The following is a 21,065-nucleotide window of genomic DNA, read 5'->3' on the forward strand; positions in this document are numbered from 1 at the left end:
GTAGAGTATGATTTAATTGAATAATTGAATTAGAATTGTTTTAACACTATTCACAGTCAAACTATCTCAAACTGTTTGACTTGGGAAAAAATACAAAACATATATTTTTTTAAAGAGCCATTTGGGAGCCAAAAGAGCCAGCTCTTTTTGAGGAGCTGAGTCGAACGAGCCGGCTCACTGGAAAGAGCCGGAATGCCCATCACAAATTACAAGGGGTCTATGACTTGGGTCTGGTAAACGTAGTCTTTTGGACACAGCCTACAGCCATAGGCCTATTACCATACCATGTTCCGTACTTTGCATAATGCTACATGAGAAAGCATGGGCATTTAACGTCCAACCTCCCAACAAGTGACGTTGCTCGCAACAACAACAACAAAAACGAGGATACTGAAGAGAGAACCTAACATCCGTGGTGAGATCGCCCCCCGACGCCCCCCTTCACCCAACCCACTTCCCTCCGTCTTCCCGAGGTGAGCCTCGTGCATGTCCATTAATAGCTCCTATAGATTCATATTCACCACGAGAGGCTCAACTCTAGTTCTAATTAAATTACCATTAAATGCCACCCAATTACCTTGTCCTGCAGCGGGACTGGATTTGACCGGAATGAACAGGGACTTCAGTTCAATGCATAACTGGAACAGGAACACAAATGTACTAAAAGCAGTAGGCGTGCACTACACATAGTACACTACACTACACATAGTGCACTACACTACACATAGTACACTACACATAGCAGCAGTGCACCTGTCAGACCCTCTTGACGTGAGAGTTACATGTACATAGCCCGTGTTTGAATCAACGAGAACACCTTTTACAAAACATACAGAAACTTGGTCGAAGTCAGCGCATGGCTGTTGAAGTGTATTCCCAGGGCATCTGTTCTTTTACCTCTGTATGCGATAGCTGTTCTTCCTCGGTCCATCCAAAGCCTTCTGCTTGTCACAATGAGCAACATAGCAAGAACGTTACGGAGGCCCGGAGACAAAGAGATCATGGTGGCACACAATAAAAGTACCCATCGTGCCAAAACTGACCGCAGAACAGCTTTAATCCCAGTGTAAAGTATCAAATCCCACCTATCCGTGCAGATGTCTGATCGTAGTCTTGTGTGACAGCAGGTGTATTGAGGAATTGCGATGCTGAAGCCTCCAAACACCTTCAACGGTTTCCTAAGGTACCGGTGAATGTGATCCTATGGAGAGAGGGGGGTGTGTTGCAGTTGGGTCTGTGTGTTTGTGCCTGTGTCTCTGTGTGTGCTGCACTACAGTAACGTATAGAGTGCCATAGAGGCCCTGGGGGAGGTAGTGGACTTTCCTTTTCACAAACTAAGCAGAGTCAACCCCTTTCACTGGAGAGAGAGAATTCACAAAATGGGACAAACACCAAATTGAGACTCTGCATGCAGAATTCTGCAAAAATGTCCTCTGTGTATAGCGTAAAACACCAAATAGTGCACACAGAGCAGAAGTAGGCCGATACCCGCCAATTATCAAAATCCAGAAAAGAGACGTTAAATTCTACAACCACCTAAAAGGAAGCGATTCCCAAACCTTCCATAACCAAGCCATCACCTACAGAGAGATGAACCTGGAGAAGTCCCCTAAGCAAGCTGGCCGTGGGGCTCTGTTCACAAACACAAACAAATCCCACAGTTCCCCAGGACAGCAACGCAATTTGACCCAACCAAATCGCGAGGGAAAAAAATATAATTACTTGACACATTGGAAAGAATGAACAAAAAAACAGAGCAAACTAGAATGCTATTTGGCCCTTAACAGAGATTACAGAGGCAGAATACCTGACCACTGTGACTGACCCAAACTTAAGGGAAGCTTTGACTATGTACATACTCCGTGAGCATAGCCTTGCTATTGAGAAAGACTGCCATAGGCAGACCTGGCTCTCAAGACAAGACAGGCTATGTGCAGACTGCCCACAGAATGAGGTGGAAACTGAGCTGCACTTCCTAACCTCCTGCCAAATGTATGACCATATTAGAGAGACATATCTCCCTCAGATTACACAGATCCACAAAGAATTCGAAAACAAACACGATTGTGATAATCTCCCATGTCTACTGGGTAAAATACCACAGTGTGCTGTCACAGCAGTAAGATGTGTGACCTGTTACCACAAGAAAAGGGCAACCAGTGAAGAACAAACACCATTGTAAATACAACCCATATTTATGTTTATTTTCCCCTTTGTACTTTAACCATTTGCACATCGTCACAACGCTGTATATATACATAATTTGACATTTGCAATGTCTTTATTCTTTTGGAACTTCTGTGAGTGTTAATGTTTACTGTTCATTTTTATTGTTCATTTCACTTTTGTACATTATCTATTTCACTTGCTTTGGTAATGTTAACATATGTTTCCCATGCCAATAAAGCCCCTTGAATTGAATTGAGAGAAGTTGCAACAAAACCCTTTTAGAAAGAGAGGGAGAGCAGAGGAGGGACAAGGACAGAGAGAGATATGATAGGCGCAGAGAGTGATAGAGGCTCTGCCAACCATTTTAGGTGAGTGAGGGAATGAGCAAGGGAGAAGAGAAAAAAGCACAGTAACAACTCTTTGAGGAAGAAAAGGAGGGAGAGAGAGAACAAGAGAGAGAGAAAAGGGTGGAGAGAGAGAGGCACCATGGTTAGATTCCACATGGGCAGGACATGACAAATAATTGTTTCTTCATGGCAGGGGAGGAGTGTTTCAGATGGTTTTTCAGGTCCTCTCTCTGTCTCTCTCTCTGTCTCTCTCTTTCTCTCTCTCCCCCTCTCTCTCTACCCCACTACCCCTCACTCTCTCTCTACTCCCACTACTCTCTCTCTCTCTCTCTCTCTCTACCCCCACTTTCTACATCCCTCTCTCTACCTCCCACTCTCTCTCTCTCTCTCTACCCCCACTGTCTCTCTCTACCCCCACTGTCTCTCTCTACCCCCACTGTCTCTCTCTCTCTCTCGCTTTGTTGTCTCTTTACACCCTCCCTCTAATCGTTTTGTTTTCCTCATATTTGTGGTTTCATCACTGGTTTGCATATGATCAGACTCGCCAACTCTTCTTCAGGCTCCTACAGAGATCACATCTACCTGAGTCTATCATCCATAGCAACACCCCTGGCCTGAAGCCACATCCCCCATTCCTCTACTCCACATCACATCACATCAAGCCAGCACAGCACAAATACAGCCACGCCTACAATTATTGTTTTAGTAACAGTAAGCAGTGGAACATTTTGAGAGAAAAAGACAAGAGAGAGAGAGAGATTTGAAGAAGTTTTTCTATTTTGTGTTACAGCAGTTGGTAAGGAAATGTTTGTTGAGGAGAGAGAGAGAGAGAGAGAGAGAGAGAGAGAGAGAGAGAGAGAGAGAGAGAGAGAGAGAGAAAACAGTTTGGGAGTAGTTTTGTGTTCAAGTAGGGGTTGGTAAGGAAAGGGTTGGTAAGGAGAGAGAGTCAGTGGGAGTTATTTAACTCCAGGGGCACCTCTAAGGGGAAGTAAATTACAATTAAAGTCAGATGTATAGGTCATACTAGGGGGGAGAGGAGGAGTGTTTCATGTGTGTGTGTTGTATGTGTGTTAGTGTTCCTGTGTGTGTGTGTGTGTGTGTGTGTGTGTGTGTGTGTGTGTGTGTGTGTGTGTGTGTGTGTGTGGTTAGAAACAGCCACTGTGAAAGGACGACGTAGGGGGAGGGTGTCAGCCAGCAGCAGAGGCACATGGGTAATCTATAGGGTGAACGTCCATGCGGTGAGACCGGTTGTTCCACACATGTTGTCTTTGTGTACTGAAACCCCATATATAGGACCTTGTGTTTATCTCATAACCACCACCCACAGGGCTGGAGAGCAACTTGTGAACGATACACTAAATAGTCTACCCTCCATGCATGCACCATATAGATACACACCATATAGACGCCTGCACACACACACACACACACACACACACACACACACACACACACACACACACACACACCAAAGATACATGCTTATACAGGGCACACACATAAAATAAAGCTATATACCTTAAATTCACACTATCATAGATAGCACACATAAGCATACATTCGTTCTCATGCCAAACACACACACTGCTCTAGATTCATAAGGAGCAATGCTCTGGCTTGATGGCTTTCTATGAGCTTTCTATCATTTATTCCCCAATAATGGCAGTTTTAGACCATTTCTTGAGGACACAGGAGCCCTTCAGTGAAGTGTAGGCCTAATACCAAACACATGAATTCTAGCCTGGGTCTCTCTCTGTCTGGAGAGAAGAGCAGCCTCTGCTGGCTCAACAAGGCGTGTCAGTCCTGAACAACTCTAGCCCAGTCCATGGAAAAGAGAAATAGAATTTGTGCCATTAGGCTGGATTTCAGCCCACTGTGACACAATATATCGGTGCACTAACCCCATATGTAGATCATGTTTTTATTTTACCTTTATTTAACTAGGAAAGTCAGTTAAGAATAACTTCATATTTTCAATGATGGCCTAGGACCAGGGGCAGAACAACAGATTTGTACCTTGTCAGCTCAGGGATTTGAACTTGCAAACTTTCGGTTACAAGTCCAACGCTCTAAACACTAGGCTACCCTGCCGCCCCATTATTGAAGATAATGTATTGATGTCAATGGGATGAAAATTCTAGAGTACATTTTTATTTAAAAAAATAAAAAATACAAATGATTAAAAATTTAACAAAAAACAGCCCTGAAACTAAACGTAGGCTGAAAATAATTTGCACGTCATCTTACAGGAAAAGACTCACAGAACCACCCGAAGTCACACATTCAGATTTGGCACTTCAAGCACAAATATTTCATACTTTGACAAAAACAACGACTTATTGACTTACATAGTTGTGCAACACCACGGGGAAGCATTGGCCATCGGAAATGTGGATTTCTAATGGTGTGGGCGTTTAACGTTCTCAAAACGGAAACTATTGGTTATTTTAAGGTAATTATACAGTGCCTTCAGAAAGTATTCACAGCCCTTGAATTTTTCCACATTTTGTGTTACAGCCTGAATTTAAACTGGGTTCAAATGTGATTTTATGTCACTGATCTATACACAATTCCCCAAAATGTCAAATGAATTAAAAATGAAAAGCTGAAATGTCTTGAGTCAATAAGTATTAAAACCCTTCGTTATTGCAAGCCTAAATAAGTTCAGGAGTAACATTTAGCTTAATTAACAAGTCACACAAGAAGTTGCATGGACTCACTCTCTGTGCAATAATAGGGTTTAACATGATTTCTTGAACGACTACCTCATCTCTGTACCCTACACATACAATGATATGTAAGGTCCCTCAGTTGAGCAGTGTATTTTGAAAACAGATTCTACCACGAAGACCACAGAGGTTTTCCAATGCCTCGCAAAGAAGGGCACATAATTGGTAGATTAAAAAAAAGCCAACATTGTTTTTAGTTTAGTTTAGTTTATTTTATTTTTTACAGGGACAGTGCACATTAATCAACGTTTCAGTAAAAGTGCCGGTTTTAGCCAGCCGGCTAATTTTCAACCGCAGTCCCTGGGCAGGTTATTAAAAACAATTACAATATAGACAATAGCACCATAGAATAAGCAAGACATAGCAACATAGGACAAGCAAGACATAGCATACAGACAGAGCAACATAGAACAAAAAGCAGCAAGACAAAATTCATAAAAGCAACAAAGTGTTTCCACACCTCACAAGCTACAGACAACATGGAAAGCGGCAACACACAGTTAGGGACCATGTTCACAAATCTGATTGACCTTTAGCCAGGTCTTCAAGCATTTTGTGAAAGTGTGATATGTGGTGCAGTTATGTGTGTCTGATGGCAGTGTATTCCAGACATGGGAAGCTCTCACAGAGAATGCAGATTTACTAAAGGTGCTTTTCCTTAGGGGAACTATACAGTCACCTCTCATGGCAAACCTTGTGGATCTGCTGCCATATGTCTGGGTTTTCTGTTTAACAAAAATATTGAGTGGAGGGGGAGCCAGGCCATTAAGGATCTTGAATACAAGACATGCGTCGGTATATTGCACAAGATTTTCCCAACTCAAGAGCTCATGCTTTCTAAGGATGTGACAATGATGATGGCTATTGGGCTTCCTATCAAGCACTTTGAGAGCCTGTTTGTAGACAGACTGAATAGGTTTTAATGTTGTACAGCAAGCTTGGGCCCAACTAGTCAAGCAGTATGTTAAGTGGGGGAGTATCATAGATTTGAAGTACAGTTTTGCTACCTCTGTAGTCAAACAATTTTGTATAAATCGGAAATTAGCTAGATTGAATTTAGTTATTTGAATTACCTTTTTCACATGCTTTTTAAAAGAGAGGTTGGAATCAAGTATGATGCCAAGGTACTTAAAATCGGATACCACCTGGAGCTTCTCCCCTGACACATAGACATCTGGTTCAGTAGCATCTGTTGCCCTCTTTGTGAAGAACATGCAAACAGTTTTTTTCACATTGAGATGCAAACACGAGTCACTGAGCCACTTTGTAACCTGGACCATTACAGTATTGAGTTCTTGTGCAGCTTGTTGTTTGCTCTTTGCATGCACATATATCACTGTATCATCTGCATACATTTGAACTTCAGACCCAGTACAGACAGAAGGCAGATCATTAATGTACAGGCTGAACAGGAGGGGCCCCAGTATTGACCCTTGGGGCACGCCCACATCATAGCTACGAATGGGCGACAGCTCATTGCTCACTCTGACACACTGAGTTCTGCCTTCAAGGTATGATTTCATCCATCTCAAGGCATCAGGGGAAAAGTTGAACTTGGACAATTTTGTGATGAGAATCTCATGGTTAACAGTATCAAAAGCCTTCCGTAGGTCCGGAAACACAGCCCCAACAGCACCCCCTTTGTCCATCTTGGACTTCACATTTTCCAGAAGAAAGCAGTTGGCCGTTTCTGTGGAGTGTTTCGCTCTGAAGCCAAACTGCATGGAGTGTAATGTGAAGGGGCTGTTGTTGAGGTGGGCAATCAGTTGTTCTGCTACACACTTTTCAACAACCTTTGACACCACAGGTAGTATACTAATGGGCCTGTAGTTACTCACGTCAGCAGGGTCGCCTGATTTAAAGATGGCCGTTATTATGGCCGACTTCCATACCCTTGGAAACACACCGAGACCAATAGATGTGTTGGTGACCTTAGTAATGGAGCCAATGAGTGACTCTTTGTAGTTTAAGAAAGGTAGAGTCCATCCCAAACACATCTTTGGCTTTAGAGTTCTTTAGTGAGCTAATCACCTTGTTCACCTTTGACTCAGAAACCTCCCTTATGATGAAGACAGGTTGAGTGTCATTCACTAGCACTGAGCCCAAGAAATCAGTGGAGGGGTTCTGTGTCAGTAACCTGACAGAGTCAATAAAGTAGGAATTGAAGGCTGTTGCTATTTCAACTGCATCCTGTGTTAGATTGTTATTCACCATGATTTCTAGTCTTTTTGCAGTGTTACTATGGTCTTTCCCTGTTAACTTTTTTAGATTCTCCCATATCAATTTAGAATTTCCCTTTGCTTCACCAATTATGTTAATAAAAAAGTTTGCCTTGGCCTGTCTGATTTCTTTTATCACCTTATTTCTCAACATGGTAAACCTACGTCTGTCATGCTCTAATTTAGATTTTAGGGCTATTTTTAGAGCATAATCTCGTTCTTTCATCAATTTCCAGATTTCTCCATTTAGCCAAGGAAGAGTGCTCTTTTGGCCAGGTTTGGATTTTATTTTCTTTAGGAAGCCATTTATTGTAGTCTGGATTGTGGATAGAAAAACCTGACTATCAGCTTCCACGTCTGTATAGGACAAGAGATCATTCCAGTGTATTCCCTTAATTGCTTTTTCAAAATAGTTTAATTCACTCTTAGGTATTCTGAGTTGATCCGGCTTTCTAACAGTAGAGAGGTTAAACCTGCTCTTAGACAGCTTTCTGGCTATAAGTGTCATTGAATATCCCTTTGAGCATGGTGAACTTATTTATTATTTATTTATTTGATTTATATTATTCTTTGGATGGTGTATCAATTACACCCAGTCACTACAAAGATACAGGCGTCCTTCCTAACTCAGCTGTTGAAGAGGAAGGAAACGGCTCAGGTATTTCACTGTGAGGCCAATGGTGATATTCCAAAACACGGATCCTGTTTGCAATAAGGCACTAAAGTAAAACTGCAAAGAATTTGGCAAAGAAAGTCATATTTTGTTTGGGGCAAATCCAACACAACACATCACTGAGTACCACATGATGGTGGCTGCATCATGTTATGGGTATGCTTGTCATCGGCAAAGACTAGGGAATTGCATAATCCTAGAGGAATACCTGGTTCAGTCTTCTATCCAACAGACAAATTCACCTTTCAGCAGGAAAATAACCTAAAACACAAGGCCAAATATACACTGGAGTTGCTTACCAAGACAACATTGAATGTTCCTGAGTGATCTATTACAATTTAGCCTTAAATCAGCTTGAAAAATCTATGGCAAGACTTGAAAATAGCTGTCTAGCAATGATCAATGACCAACTTGACAGAGCTTGAAGAATTTTAAGAATAATGCACAAATATTGTACAATCCAGGTGTGCAAAACTCTTAAGAGAGTAACCCAGAAAAATTCACAACTTTAATTACTGACAAAGGTGATTCTAACATGTATTGGTATTGATATAGATATTTCTGTATTTCATTTTCAATAAATGTGGTGATTCTAACATGTATTGATATCGATATTTCTGTATTTCATTTCAATACATTTGCAAAAGATTTCTAAAAACATGTTTTCAATTTGTCAGAATTGTGTGTAGATGGTGAGATTTTTTATTTATTTAACCCATTTTGAATTGGGACTGTAAACACCACAAAATGTGCAATAAGTCAATGGGTATGAATACTTCCTGAAGGCACTGTAAATAACTTTCTGAGAACAATAGACTTTTAATAACACTGCTCGCGTAATTTGGGTTAGCTGTTTTGAACTCCACATATATGACACATGTAAATTAATTTGCTTAGGCAAAACATATGTATTTTTAATTGTGGCATGGCATCAGTGAGATTTGAACCTATGCTCTTTTGCTCTCTATCCATGGAATTAATCCACTATGCCACCAGAAAAACATGCCATGTTTTTTTATCTCATAAAAAGCTGTTCATTTTTAGTCTATTTACACAGACTCTGTTTCAAATGAAACAGGCACTCATTAAGATCAGATGTGGCCAACTAATGGACAAACTTAACACATTTAACAAGATAGAGAATGATTTTTTTGTTGATGCCGAGAACGGAATGTATACGTTTTAAATACCTTTTTAAAAAAAACATTACTAAGGTTTTCTTCTGTTTTTTTATGGAATGTTTTCTTAAAGTTCTGAGAACATGACTTTAAATAGAACCATGAGGAAACCTGTAGAAAATGTATTGCTGAAGTTCTGAAATTCCCACAGAAGAAAAGTGTTTGTTAACATTCTCTGAACAATTTGAGAACATTACTTTCAATAGAACCACGAGGAAACGTTCTGGGAAGGTTGTATGCAAAATAACCATAGGACCACTACGCTCTCACCAAATTCTAAGAAACATATGGTTCTCAGAATGTTATGTGCCAACTGGGGTGTGCTTCACAACGGTAATGTTACTCATTCATTGACACATTGGCATCATTGATGCTGACAGGATGTGTGTGAAGACAGTAATGGTACAGGTACAAGGTTGGAATTATGCACTGACACTTGAGGTTTGCCCTGTAAAGATAATGGTCTGGGCTAACATTTTAAACACATATGGGGTCATCTAGGCTGCCTACGTGAGCAACTAGGTTTGAACCCAGGTCATCTGTGTGCAACAAGACTGTGCTAGCCTGTTGAGCTAAAGTCTAGGCATTCGCTTAGGGAGATAACACAAGTCTTCAGGACTCAGGAAACTCATATGTTAGCGCAAAGTGCTGCATCAGATGAACCTGGCCTCCACAATTGTCCGACCTCACCCCAATTGAGATGGTTTGGGATGAGTTGGACCGCAGAGTGAAAGAAAATCAGCCAGAAAATGCTCAGCATATGTGGGAACTCCTTCAAGATTGTTGGAAAAGCTTGCCAGGTGAAGCTGGTTGAGAGAATGCCAAAAGTGTGAAAAGCTGTCATCAAGGCAAAGGGTGGCTACTTTAAAGAATCTCAAATATATAATATATTTTGATTTGTTTAACACTTCTTTGGGTACTACATGATTCCATATGTGTTATTCCATAGTTTTGATGTCTTCACTATTATTCTACAATGTAGAAAATAGTAAAAATAAAGAAAAACCCTTGAATCAGTAGGTGTGTCCAAACTTTTGACTGGTACTGTATACATATTTAAAGGGCATTTTTGCTTTTAATTAGACAGATAAGATTTAGAATCAACAGGGGAGACAGATTAGGAGGAGACACATTTGGGAAAGGTGGAGAGGGGGATTGAACCCCAGGTTTGAACTCCAGGGTTGAAGCCCAGTCTCCAGGTTTGCCTGTATGTGGGCCTGCATAAAGGATTGTTGAGAGGCGTTTGTGTTACATCGCTGTGGGAAAGTTTGTGTAAGTCACCCGTGATTGGTGGGACTTATTCAACAATCATGAAGAAGCTTCCAGATCAAGACCAGGATCCAATATTGTAGTCAGCCTTCTGGAACATTCTTAGAACATTCTCGATGTAGCGGAGGTGAGTCGGACTCACGTTCTTGTGATGAGGTAGCCCTGCCTGCGACTTCAAAACCAGTGTCACCATCTAATGCATTGATATTCATAGTCGGAGTCCCTGCAGTTGGGTTGCCAAATTTATTTATTTAGGGAACAAAACATTTACACTACAGATTATTGTATGGGACAATATACAAACGTTTCTGAGAAAGATAATTTGACAAATGTAATTTTATTGAGTAAAGGTATTTATAGGTTTCTTTTCAATTTGATAAGAGATGATAATGCAATTAATAAAAGGTTGTGTCATTAGATCTGGAGTGGGGTTGCAAGAAATTCTGGTGGGAAAGAAAATGGGGTCCCCGCGGAAAAAGTTTGACTACCAATGCTCTAATGGTTAAGATGTTAGTTACCGAGCGGGAGACTGGGGTTCAGATCTCAGGTCATCAGTGGCAGAGATGGAAGGTATTACATCACCACACATACTAGTCTGCCAGAGGACAATAGAAAGGTTACTTTCCTCTCTGTTTTATATTTTTTCAGATATTTAATTCTAGAGAATAGACAGTATATAGATGGGAAGAGAGGAGCTGGTAGCAGTGATTCCTGGATTCAAACCTACCACATGCGGTCACGAGCATACACCTGCTGATAGCAGTGGTGTTAACCACTAAACCACTCCAGTCCAGGCCATGTGGAAAGATGACTTGTGTGGAATACAAACTGGGTGGCAGTGTGGCTGACCCGAGGCTCATTGGAAGTGGTTTATTTGTATTTACATTTTTTTGTGTGTGTGTTTTCTCTCCAATTTCGTGATATCCAATTGTGAACTTCACGGGAGAGGCGAAGTTCGGGTCATGCGTCCTCCGAAAAATGACCCGCCAAACCACGCTCCTTAACACCCGCCCGCACCAATGTGTTGGAGGAAACACAGTTCAACTGACGACCAAAGTCAGCCTACAGGTGCCCGGCTCACCACGAGGAGTTGCTAGAGCGCAATGAGCCAAGTAAAGCCTCCCCGACCCCTAACCCGGATTATGCTGGGCCAATTGTGTGCCACCCTATGGGACTCCCGGTCATGGCCGATTGTGACACAGCCTGGGATCGAACCCGGGTCTGTATTGACGCCTTAAGCACTGCGATGAAAGTGGTTTTAGTGAGAGAGAATGAGACAGTGTAATAATGATATGATAAGAAAGATGGTCATTTAGCAAATGCTTTTAGCTGCTGAATATACCTACAGGGTGCCGTGAACACTGGTTACACTGGCCAAACTAAAGGGAAGAAAGAGCCAACAGCACACTAACAACACTATCAAATACTATCAAAAAAAAAATACTCAGCTAACACTATCAAATACTCCGCTAACAACACTATCAAATACTCAGCTAACAACCCTATCAAATACTCCGCTAACAACCCTATCAAATACTCTGCTAACAACCCTATCAAATACTCTGCTAACAACCCTATCAAATAGTCTGCTAACAACAGGAAAAAGACCAGATGTGGTGCTCTCTCAAATCTGGGAGTAACACATGACAGTTAAAGAGGCTGTACAGAATTTCTGACAGAAACCATTAGTAACTTAGCTTCCATCGTGTACCGTGTATTCAAGTTACACAAATACAGACGATCCCACCTTGTAGGACGAGTCAATGATTCCATTCAAAACTCACACTAAATGGAATCTAATTGCCCTTCAACCATCCCCCCAGCCCCCCTCTCTTTTTTCCAAAAGCTTTTATCCACCTCACTATCTCACCTTAAAAAAATACCATGGGTATTGATGAGTACATGCCTAAGGGACAGACCCCCCCCCCCCCCCCCCAAAACAATGTTTCTCATTAGTGATCAGGAGAGAACTAGTTCTGAACAATACGCACAGTCACCAAACTTATGCATTCACAAATGAAAAAGACAAGGGCATTATATAAGGGGGGCGAGAAGGAACAACAGCCAAAAAGCAGGAGAGGAAGGACAAGAAGATAAGGAGAGAACCGAAAAGAAGGAAAGATGACTCGCCGATCCCAGGGTACCAAACTCCACTTAGCAGGTGAGATGAAATGTGTGTGTTTAGTCCGTGTGTGAGTTTTTGATGGAGGCAAATTGACTAAAGCCAAACCTCTCTCTTTCTCTTTCACCTCTAGTTCTGTGTCTAGTTGTGTCCTGTCATGCCATTGGCCTTAGTGACCTAATGGAGAGAGCTTCCCAGCGATCAGACAAGCTTCACTCACTCAGCACTTCCCTCACCAAGGACCTGGTCAGTAACAACCATCCCAGCTAGCACATTTGGTTCCTTGGAAGTTGTGGGAACGTATGTTTTTGGTTTCACATTGGTTGTGGGAATGAAGTCATACGTTTCCTGACCGGTAAAACTGAACACTTTTTAAATGTTCTGAGAACAGAGGTGAAAATGTTGCCTTTTCTGGGAACATTTATCTTTAGGTTGCAGGGACGTTCAGAGAACATTTTTGCTCTGGTTCCTTGAAAGTTTTCCTGGGAGGTTTTATTAACGCTCTGAGAACTAAAATGATAGGTTATTTGTAGGATTTTGAATAACTTCCTTAAAACTTTCACTGAATATTTCAATAACACTTTCAGATTATTTTGGGTAAACTTTTTTTTTAGCTCCAATCCCAGATGTGGCACATGGAAATGCATTTCCTTTGGCATTCACCGTGCAACTTTAAAACAAATGTGACACGGCATCAGTACGGTTCAAACCTATAATCTTCCGTCCTCTATCTGTGGAATTTGTCCACTGCACCACCAGGATGGAGATAATATGCCATGTTTTTTTTTACGCATACAAAGCTGTTAATTTTAGTCTATTCAAACAGAACCCATTTCTAAAGGAAACAAGAACTCATTAAGATCAGGTGGGGCCAATTAGTACTTGCAGCCAACCCACCTGAACATGATTTTAAATAGACCCATGAGGAAACCTGTAGGAAACGTTATGCTGAAGAACTGAAATGAACGTTCTCTGAACTATTTGAGAATATTCTCAATGACAAACCAGTTTAAGAACGTTAGAACATTTCAAAAAGGAAAATTAAATGTAACCACGTTTGAACTTTTAGAAAACGTCCTGTTAAAGTAATGAAATACCAAGAAATTAATGTTTTTTTTGTCAAATCAAATGTATTTATATAGCCCTTCGTACATCAGCTGATATCTCAAAGTGTATATCTCAAAGCCTAAAACCCCAAACAGCAAGCAATGCAGGTGTTGAAGCGCGTTGTCTAGGAAAAACTCCCTAGAAAAGCCAAAACCTTGGAAGAAACCTAGAGAGGAACCAGGCTATGAGGGGTGGCCAGTCCTCTTCTGGCTGTGCCGGGTGGAGATTATAACAGAACATGGCCAAGATGTTCAAATGTTCATAAATTACCAGCATGGTCAAATAATAGGTCTGGGACAGGTAGCACGTCCAGTGAACAGGTCAGGATTCCATAGCCGCAGGCAAAACAGTTGAAACTGGAGCAGCAGCACGGCCAGGTGGACTGGGGAGAGCAAGGAGTCATCATGTCAGGTAGTCTTGAGGCATGGTCCTAGGGCTCAGGTCCTCCGAGAGAGAGAAAGAAAGAGAGAATTAGAGAGAGCATACTTAAATTCACACAGGACACCGGATAAGACAGGAGAAGTACTCCAGATATAACAAACTGACCATAGCCCCCCGACACATAAACTACTGCAGCATAAATACTGGAGGCTGAAACAGGAGGGGTCAGGAGACACTGTGGCCCCATCCGATGATACCCCCGGACAGGGCCAAACAGGAAGGATATAACAATAAAACAATAATTAAATAATTAAATGTGCTGAGAATGTTCCAAAGCCAAACAACTATCCTGCACCATTCCCAGAAAGTTGTGAGAAGGTTAATAACCATGGACAACCATGCACGTGTACTTGGGTCTGTGTGCGCATGTGTATCTGTGTGTATACCTGGTCTGTTTGTGTTCAAGATGTATATATCGTGCATTACATTATGTTCAGAGTATTGTGTCAGAGCATGTTCAACTTGAGTTAACTTTATAATCACTTTTGTGCCGTTCTCTCTCTCTCTCTCTCGCTCTCTCAGGACTCTCACTTCCCACCAATGGGACGAGTGATGATGCCACGCCCGTCTATGTGTCACACCTCCTCACTCCAGACACCCAAGGACAAGGAGCAAGCACTCAAAGTATCGGTCAGTAGAGCTCTGTGCTCTCCTCACTCATCTCTTTCACCTCTCTATTTAGTTATAATCTATCCCCATTCTCTCTTTAACAAATCTACCTGCTTGAGTACTTGAGCAATATGCATCCAGCAGTCTCAGAATAGTGGAGTCGTGGAGATGAAGGAAAGGAGACAAGGAGAGGTAGCCCCCTAACTCAGATGTACCCTTCCTCTCCTCTCGCTCTAGATTTGTCTCCTCCCTGTGGTGTATCTATGTTAGTATTCACTCCGTTCTAAAAGAGCAGCGCATTTAACAACCTGCACAAGGCCTTCCTTGACTAAACCCCCAATGCCTAGTCCCTACTCCTACTCCCTGTCACGCCCTGACCTTAGAGAGCCTTTTTTATGTCTCTTTTTGGTTTGGTCAAGGTGTGATTTGGGTGGGCATTCTATGTCCTTTATTTCTATGATTTGTGTTTCTATGTGTTGGCCGGGTATGGTTCTCAATCAGGGACAGCTGTCTATCGTTGATTGGGAATCATACTTAGGTAGCCCCCCCCCCTTTCAGTGTGGGTAGTTGACTTTGTTAGTTGCACTATAGCCATCTTAAGCGTCACGGTCGTTTCCTTGGCTACATTTTCTATAAATAAAAGGAATATATACGCTCCACCACGCTGCACCTTGGTCCGCTTCTTATGATGCTCCCCTTCGTCGAGCTTGATTAGGACCTTTTGTGTTGGAGCGTTGCACTCAGTAAAACTGCAGGAGCATTCTACAGCGTGCAGGATCTATCTTTCTTTCATGACTGTGTTTGTCAGGAGAATGAGCTGATCTCCCTGGCCCGCTCCCTCCTCCTGGCCTGGAACGATCCCCTGCTGCTGCTCTCCTCAGAGGCGCCCACTCTGCCACACCCCTCCAATGGCGACATCAGCAGTAAGATCAGGGAACTGCAGGACTACTCCAAGAGCCTGGGAGATGGACTGGACATAATGGTAAACAAGGTGGGTGACTTATGCTGTGTATCTGTTTTTGTGTGAAGCATACCGAACTGTTTATGTACTTAGTGGGTTTAGTTCAACAATTGAACACTGTGTGCAAGGTGACAACCTTTTGGCACTATCTTTCTCTATAGATGGGACCCTCCTCCCAGTACATTTCTTCAATCCCCTTCAAGGGTGGAGACCTCGGCAATGACAAGACCTCCCGCCTCATCAACTTCCACTTCCTCATGTCCTGCTTCCGCAGGGACTCCCACAAAATCGACAGTTTCCTCAAGGTCCTTCGATGCCGGGCTACCAAAATGCGACCAGAAACATGTTAGGAGAAAATGGCAGGCATTTTGGTTCTGGATTGTTCCATTTTCAAACTGATAGTCAAAATGGGGTAGCCATTTGAAGGAGAATTTAGGGGATTGTTTGTTGAGTTTGATTTTGTGAAATTACTAATGCTGCCATCTACATCACATTTGGACTATTCATAGACTATACGTTGTATTCAACCTGTTATCTGAAACACATTTTACCATATAACTTAAGGTAGTTTATGTTCGGTAATGCATTTCATCAAAAATATGCAACTTAATATTGCCACTTATAATCATATTCAAAGGATCCCTCCAAGTCATTCTTAGTAGATACAGAGGGCTGATAGTTGACCAATGACCGTCATGATAACATTTGCACTTTAGAATATGATTTCTCAAGTCACTTATAACTTATCTTATACTATACACAATGTACTGTTTCACTAAATACCAAATAAAATCTTTATTGCATTATAAAACATGAATACTTGCAGTCCAACCAGAGCTGTAGATCACTTCAAACCGTGAAACAGGGTTCGAACTTTCTGCGGCCAGTCTGTGTGTCCTTGTTATTACTGTCGGTGTATGATGAGAGAGATGTGAAAAGCTGACTCCTCTCCTGGCCGCTCCGTAACCTGACACCTGCTCGCCGTATTTGACAGCTCTGCTCTAGTCAAGAAGAGGATGAAGCAAAACCAGAGCGCAGCCTACCGTGCCAGCGCGAGTTGACATGTCAGACTATGACGTGTCAGTGCAGCAGCTCAATGATCTGTGTACCAACGGTGACGGTTACTACAGCATGCCAATACACCGTGTCGTCGAGGTGTTTCCCCCGAGAGATATGTTGGAAACGCATGCGTTTCATTTGCTTGAGTTCAATGTGTCAATGGAATGTTCATTCTAAACTTTATAGATGGGTATAAGGCTATTTGATCAACTTGTCTTGGCAACGCTTATCTGAAGCATTATGATATTCAAATGGAGTATAGCCTAAGTGCATCCACACTGATTGTACAAAAGATTAAGAACACCTGCTCTTTCCATGACAACCTGGCCAGGTGAATCCAGATCATCTATAATCCCTTATTAGTCACTTGTTAAATCCACTTCAATCAGTGTAGATGAAGGGGAGGAGACAGGTTAAAGAGGATGTTCAAGCCTTGAGACAATTGAGACTTGGATTGTGTGTGCCATTGAGTGTGAATGGGCAAGACAAAAGACTGAAGTAGCTTTGAACGGGTTATGGTAGTAGATGTCAGGCACACCAGTTTGTGTGTCAAGAACTGCAATGCTGCTGGGTTTTTCACAATTGTTTCCTGTCTATATCAAGAATGATCCACCACCCAAATGGCATATAGCCAACTTCCCACAACAGTGGGAAGCATTGGAGTCAACGTGGATCAGCATCCCTGTGGAACACTTGACACCTTGCCCATGCCCCAACGAATTCAGGCTGTTTTGAGGGCAGGTGGTGCAACTCAATATTAGGAAGGTGTCCCTAATGTTTTGTACACAGCCTATGTTGTGAAAATAACTTAATGGTTTTATTTGTTTGCTTTTATCATCCTGATTTCTTTATGAAATATTTGTTGACAAAAGCCATACTGATTAGATGGATTAAATATTAGCATATCACATAAGATAGTCTATGATGGAACACAGAGACAAACAAGTTTAAAATAAGCTGACATATACTTATTCCCTAACTAAGCTAAGGCCAAATGTAAATAATTTGAGGGCATGCATGCTCTCTACCTGAATCTACCATACATACCCCCCATCCATCATCGACCTGGCCAAGGCTTTCGTCTCTGTCAATCACCGTATTCTCATCGGCAGACTCAACAGCCTTGGTTTCTCTTATGACTGCCTCACCCGGTTCACTAACTACTTCTCAGATAGAGTTCAATGTGTCAAATCGGAGGGCCTGTTGTTCGGACCTCTGTCAGTCTCTATGGGGGCGCCACAGGGTTCAATTCTCGGGCTGACTCTTTTCTCTGTATACATCAATGATGTCGCTCTTGCTGCGGGTGATTCTTTGATCCATTCTACGCAGACGACACCATTCTGTATACATCTGACCCTTCTTAGGACACTGTTATCAAACCTGCATACGAGCTTCAACGCCATACAACACTCCTTCCATGGCGTCCAACTGCTCTTAAATGCAAGTAAAACAAAAATGCATGCTCTTCAACCGATCGCTGCCCGCCCGCCTAGCATCACTATACTGGACAGTTCTGACTTAGAATATGTGGACAAATACTATGCTTTGCTTTATCTTGGCCAGGTTGCATTTGTAAATGAGAACTTGTTCTCAAACTGGCCTACCTGAAATAAAGGTGAAATAAAAATGGCAAAATCCTAGAGGAAAAGCTGGTTCAGTCTGCTTTCCACCAGACACTGGTAGATGAATTCACCTTTCAGCAGGACAATAACCTAAAACACAAGTCCAAATCTACACTGGACTTGCTTACCAAGAAGACAGTGAATGTTCCCGAGTGGCCAAGTTGAGTTGACTTAAATCTACGTCAAAACCTGAAAATGGTTGTCTAGCAATGACCAATGACCAACCAATGACAGAGCTTGAAGGATTAAAAAAAATAAACTGACAAAATGTTGCACAATCCAGGTGTGGAAAGCTCTTAGAGACTTACCCAGAAAGACTCACAGTTGTCATTACAGTCAAAGGTGCTTCTGCAAAGTGTTGACTCAGGGGAGTGAATACTTATGTAAATTTGATATTTCATTTAAAATAAATGAGCAAGAAACAAATCTATTTAAGCCATTTTTAATTCAGGATGTAACACAACAAAATGTGAAATAAGTCAAGGGGTATGAATACTTTCCGAAGGCACTGTATCTGCCTGTATACAGTACCACTCCAGGTTTGTGACAGTTATGACACCTACGGTACTTTGTTGCACACGAGTTGGTGAAGTGCAGGCCGATGGAACAAAACACTTCGAGCAATAGTGTCTAGCCACCTCTTTCTTTTAAAATAAAACAAAGCTGGGAAGGATAAGGTAACAGTGGATTGTTGTGGCGTCCGCCTCTGGATGAGATCAGTGGAATAGAATACAGCACATCACAGTACATTTACATTTAAGTCATTTAGCAGACGCTCTTATCCAGAGCGACTTACAAATTGGTGCGTTCACCTTAAGACATCCAGTGGAACAGCCACTTTACAATAGTGCATCTAAATCTTTAAGGGGGGTGAGAAGGATTACTTTATCCTATCCTAGGTATTCCTGAAAGAGGTGGGGTTTCAGGTGTCTCCGGAAGGTGGTGATTGACTCCGCTGTCCTGGCGTCGTGAGGGAGTTTGTTCCACCATTGGGGGGCCAGAGCAGCGAACAGTTTTGACTGGGCTGCGCGGGAACTGTACTTCCTCAGTGGTAGGGAGGCGAGCAGGCCAGAGGTGGATGAACGCAGTGCCCTTGTTTGGGTACATACATTACATGTATGTACATACAGTACATGACATTATCGAGCGAAGATGATGAAGAAGGGCTTTTGTGGTCTAATGGGATGACTCTGTTTCAACACGATCACACTAGGGATGGTTGCAGAGATGACTTCAGAAGAATCAATTATTTTAATAGATTTTTGGCATCGTGCATTTAGAAACTGGAAATTTAGTTGAATTCAAATGCAGAATTGTCTCAACTTAGAAATAAATTAAATACATTTTGATGCAACATTTTATCCCGGTATGTGATGTAATATTTTATCCTTATTTGTTGCAATATTGCATCCTATTAGTTGATGCTATATTGTGTCCCGTTCTCTCTGACCTCTAGCCCCTCTCCCCGTCCCTCAGGCAAAGTGTATGTCTACTGCAGAGAGGGCTACAGCCGCTCCCCGAAGCTGGTCATCGCATACCTGATGCTGCGCCACAGGATGGACGTTCTCTCCGCCCAGCCCATGGTACGAATGAAGAGAGAGATCAACCCTAAAGACGGCTTCATGCGGCAGCTGTGTCGCCTCAATGAGACGCTGGCGGCCGAAGGAAAGTTCTAGAACCAATTCCAGTTTTGGCCGGAGGGGGTTTCTTTCCCTTGTACCCGTACCTTACAAGTATATACAAATAAACAGACACGTGAAAGTGTGTAGGTATTCAGGACATCTGAAAAATATGTACCTGTAGATGTACACAGACACACACATTCACCGACTGCCATCCTGGTTTTGTAGGCTGGCTCAAGCATGACTTGTCCTTTGATTTCTATTCAGACAGGCATTGTATACAAGTGGATCCTCGCACTCCGGAACAATGCTGCTACCATCCCTGCAACTCCCCCTCCTCCGTCTCTCTCCATCCAACCTTGACCCAATTCCTTCAGTCAGTCACACTGCCAGTCTTGTCTAGCCTCTGTGCTGTGTAGCTTCCATCTACTCGTCAAGGTGATTTCTAGCGAACCATTGAATGGTTGTTGTCAGGTTTACTTTTCCTCCTGTTCCATCAAGTGTCTAAAAGAGAAATAGTTCTCATTTTGTTGTAGCATGTATTTTTTTTTGCACATTTATGAGAAACTGTGTGATGGTTAACATAGTGCGGCCTACAGTCTTACTGAGATCATGCTATATTCTTACACACACACACACACACACACACACACACGAGGACTAAACTAAGACCCCTGGCCAATCGTTTGTATGACAGACTGAACAGATGGGATTGGGAGGACTATCATATGTGAGCTTCCCATTGTCGGTAACACAGATCATGTGAAACACCAAATTAATGATCTAACCAATTCACTGTATTCAGTTTTTTTTAATGTTCTACGATGTAAACACTGCAAGAATGGTAAACGCTACCAGATATTTGGTTACTTTTTAGTTAGAGACTTATGTAGTTAACCTATGTACTGTATATTACAATGTACAATTTTTGATGTCTT

The 21,065-nt window shown here is 42.1% G+C and overlaps 1 protein-coding gene across 1 annotated transcript; it reads left to right on the forward strand.

Annotated features, from left to right (window-relative positions):
- Positions 1 to 12,656: 12,656 nt before the first annotated feature.
- On the forward strand, positions 12,657 to 16,622 carry LOC115110067 (prolactin). Its single transcript, XM_029635407.2, has 5 exons — positions 12,657 to 12,745; positions 12,840 to 12,952; positions 14,777 to 14,884; positions 15,672 to 15,854; positions 15,986 to 16,622. The coding sequence occupies exons 1-5, from the start codon at positions 12,706 to 12,708 to the stop codon at positions 16,172 to 16,174; spliced, it is 633 nt and encodes a 210-aa protein (XP_029491267.1). The 5' UTR covers positions 12,657 to 12,705; the 3' UTR covers positions 16,175 to 16,622.
- Positions 16,623 to 21,065: the final 4,443 nt, after the last annotated feature.

This window comes from Oncorhynchus nerka, linkage group LG26 (assembly GCF_034236695.1).
Source record: "Oncorhynchus nerka isolate Pitt River linkage group LG26, Oner_Uvic_2.0, whole genome shotgun sequence".
Lineage (NCBI taxonomy): Eukaryota > Metazoa > Chordata > Actinopteri > Salmoniformes > Salmonidae > Oncorhynchus > Oncorhynchus nerka.

Excerpts from the sequence above, each read along its gene's own strand:
- LOC115110067 (XM_029635407.2), top strand. The coding sequence starts at position 12,706 with ATGACTCGCCGATCCCAGGGTACCAAACTCCACTTAGCAG. Across the intron at positions 12,746-12,839 it reads TACCAAACTCCACTTAGCAG|TTCTGTGTCTAGTTGTGTCC; the intron begins GTGAGATGAAAT and ends TTTCACCTCTAG. Across the intron at positions 12,953-14,776 it reads CTTCCCTCACCAAGGACCTG|GACTCTCACTTCCCACCAAT; the intron begins GTCAGTAACAAC and ends TCGCTCTCTCAG.